This window comes from Chaetura pelagica, unplaced genomic scaffold (genome assembly GCF_000747805.2).
Source record: "Chaetura pelagica isolate M959 unplaced genomic scaffold, ChaPel_1.0 scaffold49, whole genome shotgun sequence".
Taxonomy (NCBI): Eukaryota; Metazoa; Chordata; class Aves; order Apodiformes; family Apodidae; genus Chaetura; species Chaetura pelagica.
In genome coordinates this window covers 1,178,256-1,186,443 of record NW_009970715.1, presented here as the reverse complement: position 1 = coordinate 1,186,443, position 8,188 = coordinate 1,178,256, and the positions used below count along the sequence as shown (strand labels likewise).

Genomic DNA, 8,188 nt, shown 5'->3' with positions numbered 1-8,188 from the left:
GTCTGAGGGGCCCGGGGGGTTATGGGGGGGTGTTGGGGGGTTATGAGGAGGGGCTGAGGGAAATCTGGGCCCTGAGGGGCCCCCGGGAGTTATGAGGGGACATGGAGGGTTATGAGGGAGCAGGGGAGTTATGAGGGGGTCGGGGGGTTATGAGAGGGCCCTGTGAGGTTATGAGGGGGCCCCAAGGGCTTATGAGGGGACATGGGGGGTTATGAGGGGGTCGGGGAGTTGTGAGAGGGCCCTGTGGGGTTACGAGAGGGCCTCGGGGGTTTATGAGGGAGCATGGGAGGTCAGGCAGTCATGACGGTGCTGGTGGTTGGGGCTGAGGGAAATATGGGCCCTGAAGGGCCCCGTTGGGTGGTCACTGCTACACACACACACACCCCCCAGACCGGTCTCGGTGGGATTTTCCTCAGAGGAATTTGTCTGGGTTGTGCTTGGCTTGGGCTTGGAGCAAGTTTTTGCCTCATTCTGCAGCTCGTAGGTGTTGCGGAAATCGTAGAATCATCACAGAGTGGTTTGGGTTGGAAGGGACCTTAAAGATCACCCAGTTCCAACCCCCCTGCATGGGCAGGGACACCTCCCACCAGCCCAGGTTGCTCCAAGCCCCATCCAACCTGCCCTTCAACACTGCCAGGGATGGGGCAGCCACAGCTTCCCTGGGCAACCTGGGCCAGGCTCTCACCACCCTCACACTGAGGAATTTCCTCCTCATGTCCAACCTACATCTCCCCTCCACCACCCAAAGTAAAGGTGTCATACTTCTGAGAGCTTAACCATAACATTTGTGTTTTCAGACCCTCATCTGCATAAACCCACCCCTATTTGAGGTCTACCAGACGCTGCTGAGCCCCACCCAGCATCATGTGGCCCTGGTCGGCACCAAGGGGCTCATGGTGCTGGAGCTGCCCAAGCGCTGGGGGAAGAATGCTGAGTTTGAAGGTGGGAAATCCACGGTGAACTGCAGGTAGGTGAGACCTCAGCTGGTTAATGCCACCCTTGCCTTGCTGTCCTTCCTCCACATCTTCTCCTCTCTTGGGGTCAAACAGATAGGGAAGGTACTGGCTGTATTGAACTTGTACGGATAATCCCAATGGAAGGTGTTTTTGCTGATTGCCAAGTGACCCAAATAAATGACCTGAACTTATTGAAATGCTGAGGAGCAAGGTGGTGTTCTCTACCCTTCCTGGGGTCTTTTAGCTGTGGTAGCTAAAAGCTCATGTCCAGGTGGAACTAACAAAGGGCTTCAAGCTAAAGATATCCCTCCAGTTTGAAGAATACGGCTTCAAAACCTCTGAATTTGGTTTCTAGTTCCTCTTGCCCTCACTTCCCTTTAGCATTAACTTCTGTGTGTTTCTGCTCTGTCTTTCAGCACTATTCCTGTTGCAGAAAGGTTCTTCACCAGCTCAACATCTCTGACTCTGAAGCATGCTGCCTGGTACCCCTGTGAGACAGTAGAGCCCCACATTGTGCTCTTGACTTCAGATAATACTATAAGGTAAAACCTCTTTGTAGTTGATTCTTAAGTGTTTTTGTTGTCATAGCCAGTCTGATTTTTCTCCAGACATTTCTGTCCTGCTATTCCTACCTGACTTACCAATAAAAAGTAGAATGGGAGAACTTTCAGACTGGTATCAGCTGGTGTTCCTGCATCAGCAGGGACATGTGGCACATTTCCAGCTGGATTAACACTGCTGCTGTCTCTTTCCTCCAGGTTTTACAGCCTGAAGGTGCCTCAGACTCCCACCAAAGTGATTGCTCTTTCAGACACAGAGGAGGAGACTCTGACAATCAAGAAAGGGTTTGTGTGGCTTCTTGTATTTTGAAATGCTTTTGACAAAATCAGCTCTGCATTCTTAGTTGTGTTTTTAATGAATAGTGATAAATGGACCTGAAGATCTGAAAGAACTTGATGATCTTAAAGGTCTTTTCCCACACAAATGATTCTGTGATTCTAAATCTACCTGAAAATCTGATGTGATTTTTGTTTCATGAGCTTCTTTAGTGTTAGGACTTTCTCCTATCACAGTAGCTGCACTTTTTTATTTATTTATTTATTTTCCTCCATCCTTCTGGTCAAAAGGGGTCATGAACTGTATAGTCAAGTGTTTGTCAGGGAGGTTCTGCTGCCCCTCTTCTCTGCCCTGGGGAGGCCTCACCTGGAGCCCTGTGTGCAGTTCTGGGCTCCCCAGCTCAAGAAGGACAAGGAGCTACTGGAGAGAGTCCAGCACAGGGCACTGAGATGATGAGGGGCTGGAGCATCTGCCTGTGAGGAAAGGCTGGGAGAGCTGGGGCTGTTCAGCTTAGAGGAAAAGAGGCTGAGGGCGGACCTCATCAGTGCTGATCAATATCTACAGGGGGTGTCAGCAGAATGGGACCAGACTCTGCTCAGGGGTGCCCAGTGACAGGACAAGGGGCAATGGGCACAACCTGGGGCACAGGAGGTTTGACCTGCATATCAGAAAATACTTCTTTACTCTGAGGTAACAGAGCACTGGGACAGGCTGCCCAAGGAGGTTGTGGAATCTCCATCCCTGGAGATGTTCCAAACAGGATGTGTTCCTGTGGGATCTGCTCTAGGGATCCTGCTGTGGCAGGGGGGCTGGGCTGGATGATCCCCAGAGATCCCTTCCAACCCCACCGTCCTGTGATTCTGTGAGAACAGCATCTGTCAAAGGACTAGTGGGCAGGTGCTCAGCAGGTATCTCTCAACACATGCTGATGGACCAAGTTGAACACTTGTGCTCTCCCAGTCGTTGCTGACTTCAGGCCTTGTTCCCCTTGTTCCCAGGAGAGCCTACACAGCATCCCTGGGAGAAACAGCCGTGGCCTTTGATTTTGGCCCCCTGGTGTCCGTCCCCAGGAGCGCGGCGGGACAGCGAGGGAGCGAGGAGGTGCTGGCCTACCCACTGTACATCCTGTATGAAAACGGAGAGACATTCCTCACCTACACCAGCCTGCTGCACAGGTGGGGTCACACCATCCTCAGGTTTCATGAGGGGCTTGTGTTTGGACAAGGTGAGGACTGGAGAGACAGTTCTGGGCCTCTGCCAGGGAGACAGGGCTGAGTTTTATTGTATTGCAGCCTGTTTTCTGTCTTTGTGGCAGTGCTGATAGGCTCAAATCCAAGAATAGGGTGTCAGGACAGGAGGAAATGGTCTCAAGTTGTGCCAGGGAGGTTTAGATGAGATACTGGAATAAACTTCTTCACTGAAAGGGTTACTAAACACGGGGACAGGTTGCTCAGGGAGGTGGTTGGATCAACATCCCTGGAAGTGTTTAAAAGATGTGCAGATGTGGTGCTGAGGGACGTGGTTTAAGCACTGGACTTGGGAGAGTTTGGTTAATGGTTGGACTTGATTTTCAAGCTCTTTTCCTACCAGGACAATTCTGTGATCCTTTTTTATCCAGATGTTAAGGGTGCAGTTCTTACTGCTGAGAATCCACTGTTGTTTACAGTCAAAAATTGGAAATGAAGACACTGGGCTGTTAAAAGATTGGGATCTGAGGCTGTCAGGTGTGTTTTGGGGCCTTCAGGTCACAGTACAGAGATTCTCAGCTTTGGGTAAGGCTGAAAGAGGCATCTTTGGAAAATAAGTGTTTTAAGGTCATAGAAGATTTCCAGGCATGTTCCATAAGCAAAGGTCAAGAATATTAATTAAAGAGTATCAACAAAAATCACTTGAGAAAACTGAAAAGATGGTAGAAAACTTAGGAGTTAGAGGTATTTTGGTTAGAAAAAGCACTGTTTGCCTCTGTGTGGGAAATGATGCAGCACTGAGCAGGTCCTGTCTGGGGGCAATGAAATGGGCTCAGGCCTTGAGAAGTTCCACCTAGAGAAACACCAGGCGATAAAATGCTGCTCCTAAAGTGCTTTATTAAGCAGAAAAACAGGGAATAAAGTTAATAAACTTGAGCTTCCTGTGAGTACTTTGTGTTCTTGTATGAAAGTGTTTCCTCCTGAATTTGCTTTCAGAGCACAAAATGTTATTCCTGAGCTCCAGTTTCTTCTCTGAGACCTCCAGCAAGGAGGTGCAGTGCAGTCTCCTCATCTGCACAACTCTGGGGTGCTGCTCTCTAAGGGGAATTAAATACAGCTCCAAACCTCTGGAATTTGGGTAGTTTATTCTAAAGGTCCTTTTTATTTTTTGGAGTGTCCACCAGACAGCTGTGGGGATCTCTCCTTCCACACCTCAGGTTGTGAACACATCATCTTCTTTATTCCAGCACTGGAAATCTTGATAAGCTGCTTGGCCCCCTGCCCATGCACCCTGCTGCAGAAGACAACTATGGCTATGATGCCTGTGCTGTCCTGTGCCTGCCTTGTGTTCCAAACATCCTGGTGATTGCCACCGAGTCGGGAATGCTGTATCACTGTGTGGTGCTGGATGGAGAAGAGGATGATGAGCAGGTACCTTTTCTTGGGATTTGGGGGCTTTTTTTGTTTGTTTCTTTTTTTCTATTTTTGTTTCTTCAGTGAGAGATCCTGGCTGCAAGGGTGGTAGGATGCCTGGAAGTGAACACCAGGTACCAAAGCTGCTGTGTTTTACAAGGAGGGAGTGAGCCTTTCTCCTGTTCCAGCCAGCCAGCCCTGTGATTCCCTGGTGATTCTGTGTGTCCATTCTCTGGATCTTGACAGTAGATCTGGTGCTGATCCAACTTCCTGTGAACTATTTTAAAGAGGATCTTCTAGGAAGACACCTTGTTTCTGAGATGACTTTTTAAGTAAAAAAAAAATAATAATAATGAAGGGACCTGAACTAATTTCCTTGACAATTAATAGTCCTGCCTACATTATGTAACTGTTGGTGTTGTTCATGTTGGCACTGATGTTTGGATTACATCTGACAGAAGAATTCCATGTTCTTTTCAGTCAGAAAAGTCATGGGACCCCAGATCTGACCTGATTCCCTCCCTGTATGTGTTTGAATGTGTTGAGCTGGAACTCGCACTGAAATTGGCCTCAGGAGAGGAGGAGGAGCCCTGGGAGTCTGATTTCTCTTGCCCAATCAGGCTCCATCGAGGTAGGGCTTCCTTCAGGATGTTGTCTTTTCCTTTCTATAGTTCCATCATTTAGGACTGAGATATTTCCAAATCACCACTGGGGTCAGAGTGGGATTAGAATAAGGATTTGCCTGATGTCTTCATGAAAGCTGTGGAATGGGGAAGCCTGGGATGTCCCCCTGTGTTTACTCAAGGGCAGGGTACATGTGGTCAGATAGCATTAAATTATTTCAGCTGTGGATTATGAAGTGAAGTTGTTGCATTTGTGATGTCCTGGGTATGTAAGCAGGTCTGTGAGGATGGTCTTGAGGGAAGAACTGACATCTGCTGATGAGACCATCCAGTGAAGTTGGGGGGCAGGAGGTGGGGGTGGGACAAAGTGTCTGGGGTCTTCTGGCATGAACTGTTCTTCTCTTTAAAATCTAGTGGATTAATGCAGATGTGGTGTGAGAGGAACAGGTGAAAACAATTAATCAGGTATTTCAAGAGTAATTTGTTTCTGTGTAGAACTCTACTAATGCATCCAGCTGAAATTTTAGGTAGGGACTGGTTAGAACTTGAAAGGGATTTTAATGCTGACTGGAGGACAGTTTGATACCCCAACACTGCAGGTTTGGAGGATGAGTTTTTCTCTCTTAGGGCTTTCTCCTACATTTGCTGTTTGAATTTCAGATCCAAAATGTCCCTCTCGTTACCACTGCACACACGAAGCTGGTGTCCACAGTGTGGGGCTGCCCTGGATCAACAAACTGCACAAGTTCCTGGGTTCAGGTGAGGGAAGAGATCACTAGTACCAGGTTGGTGGGTGGGGGTAGTGGTGAGTATCCCTTACCCTGCAAAGTGGATCTGATGCCTTGTGACAAATCTCTTGGTAGATGAAGAAGACAAAGACAGTTTACAGGAGTTGGGAGCAGAGCAGAAGTGCTTTGTTGAACATATTCTTTGTACAAAACCATTGCCATGCAGGTAAAAACCAAACCCTTCCTTTTGCTTCCAAATCAGTGAGTTGCTATGGAAAAGGTGTGTGATTTCTCTTCTGCTGCTGCATTCTCAGCATTAAAAAATAATGATGTCAGCTTAACAGAATTCAAACAATACAAATAAACAAGCTGTGCACTAGGATTCTTAATGCAGAGGTAGGGAAGTTAGCTACATTCCCATGGTACTGCCTGAAAATCATCTACCAGGTTTTCACTTCCCTTTACCTGACCCTGGACACCTCTGAGGCTTGATTTGGTGAACACTCTGGAATGCTGACCTGTTCCTTTTATCCACTTGTTAAGGATCAAGCAAAGCCTTCAAAGAACATTGGATTTTTTTGGGGGGTGGGATCCTGGGGTACCCTAGTGAGGCTTAGGAGGCATCAGTTGCTGGGCTGTGTAATATTTGTCTGCTTAATTGTCCTAACTTTTATGAGGCCTAATACTTTCTGTATGTATTCAGCATAATAATACCCCCCAAAAGAGTTAAGAAATGGGTGTTGGTCATCTCAGCTAGCACAGGTGGGGGCAGCAGTGACCCAGGGAGAGGACATTTGGCCCAGCTGGTGACACACAGAGCACTCGAGATTTCTCCTGAGGTCTGTGCCTCAGCTGAGCACTGGGTCACATTTCCTGGGGCACAGCAGCTTTTTTTTGAATGTTTTTGACTGGACAATTTTTGTGTTTTCTTCCCCCTTCAGACAACCTGCTCCCATCAGAGGATTTTGGATTGTTTCTGACATCCTGGGGCCCACCATGATCTGCATCACAAACACCTATGAGTGCATTACAAGGCCTCTCTTGTACGTGGCTCTGAACTGGTTTGACATCTGTGACTGTTGAAGGAAAAGGATCTTTGGATATATTTTTTTATCATTGTTCTTTTGATCCTTTCACCCTAGACTTCTGTGCCTCTTATGACACACAATGAAGTTTGCCTCCTGGCTGAGCACTTCAGTGTTCTTTACAGTAGTTATATACTACTTAGAAGGTGTTTGTAGGAGATATAATTAATCTATATCACTTTTAATGAGTATTAGGGCAAGAGTTGCATCAGGAGCTGCTTGACCTTATTGGTGAGGTTTTTAATTAATTGTTATAATGAGGAGTCTGCAAATGAAATTAGTTTACAGACAGTAGTGTAGAGGTTCTTAATGGGCACCAAAGTTACACTGGCATGAAAGGGAAAAAGGGGAGTCTTAAATTCCTTTGGAGTAGTGGGATGTTGGGGTGCATTTTTAAGGAGCTCTGGGGTGGTGGGGTAGATCTGCATTTGCACAGTTAAGTGAACACCTTGAGGGGAGAGCACTAGTTTCAGTTTATTTATTGCCAAGAACACTCATGTATGACAGGTACCTCCAGCAGAGGTAGTAATAGTGTCTGTTATTTTTTATAATATATATATATATATTATAACAATAATAGGCTTAACAGTATTAATAACATTAATAACTAAGGCTGCTTAGAAAAGCAGGTCCTGCTGCTGGTCAGGCACTTTCCTTCTGCTCCTTTGGTAAAAGGCAATTCATGCTTCTGGTTAGTTTCAACCATGGCCAAACAGAAAATATGAGATTTCAGCTCCACCAACCTTGTCTAGAGCTGGATTTGCCACAGAAGTGTTTTCTCTGGGGACGCATGTGGCTTTACTGCTGGAACACCCCACTTCCACAGCAGAGGAGTTCCTCCCTGGAGCTGCCATTTAAACTGACGGAGTTTTAATGTTTCTGGTTCAAATGTGTTCTCTGGTTTGATGTTCTATGGTAGGAGCACAGTCCATCCTGCATCCCCTCCCCTGCTGTGCACCAGAGAAGACCCAGACGTGGGTGTGTCCCCCCTGCGGATCCTGGCCGAGTCCCAACACTCCTTCGAGAAGCACATCCGGGGCGTCCTGCAGCGCGGCGCTGCCAACCCCTGCCTGCTCAAGTGAGTGCAGGTGTTCTCCATGGGGACTGAGGAGGGAGCCTCAGGAATACTGTGTCACAGAAACACAGTCTTAGGGTTTGGGAGGGACTTGGAAAGATCATCCAGCCCAACCCCCCCTGCCAGAGCAGGGGCACCCAGAGCACATCACACAGGAATGTGGCCAGGGGGGTTGGAATGTCTCCAGAGAAGGAGACTCCACAGCCTCTCTGGGCAGCCTGGCCCAGGGCTCTGGCACTCTCACAGGAAAGAAGTTCTTCCTGACATTCACATGGAACCTCCTG

General features: G+C 47.7%; 1 protein-coding gene across 1 annotated transcript in view; it reads left to right on the top strand.

The window, feature by feature from the left end:
- The first annotated feature begins 797 nt into the window (after positions 1 to 797).
- NUP88 (nucleoporin 88kDa) overlaps positions 798 to 8,188 on the top strand; it is a 10,696-nt gene continuing 3,305 nt past the window's right edge. Inside the window, exons 1-10 of the mRNA XM_010006033.1 lie at positions 798 to 967; positions 1,373 to 1,498; positions 1,715 to 1,801; positions 2,792 to 2,968; positions 4,228 to 4,411; positions 4,874 to 5,024; positions 5,677 to 5,775; positions 5,880 to 5,970; positions 6,686 to 6,787; positions 7,749 to 7,907. Coding sequence (XP_010004335.1) covers positions 894 to 967; positions 1,373 to 1,498; positions 1,715 to 1,801; positions 2,792 to 2,968; positions 4,228 to 4,411; positions 4,874 to 5,024; positions 5,677 to 5,775; positions 5,880 to 5,970; positions 6,686 to 6,787; positions 7,749 to 7,907 — 1,250 coding nt within the window. The 5' untranslated portion in view covers positions 798 to 893. The remainder of the gene's footprint in view (positions 968 to 1,372; positions 1,499 to 1,714; positions 1,802 to 2,791; positions 2,969 to 4,227; positions 4,412 to 4,873; positions 5,025 to 5,676; positions 5,776 to 5,879; positions 5,971 to 6,685; positions 6,788 to 7,748; positions 7,908 to 8,188) is intronic.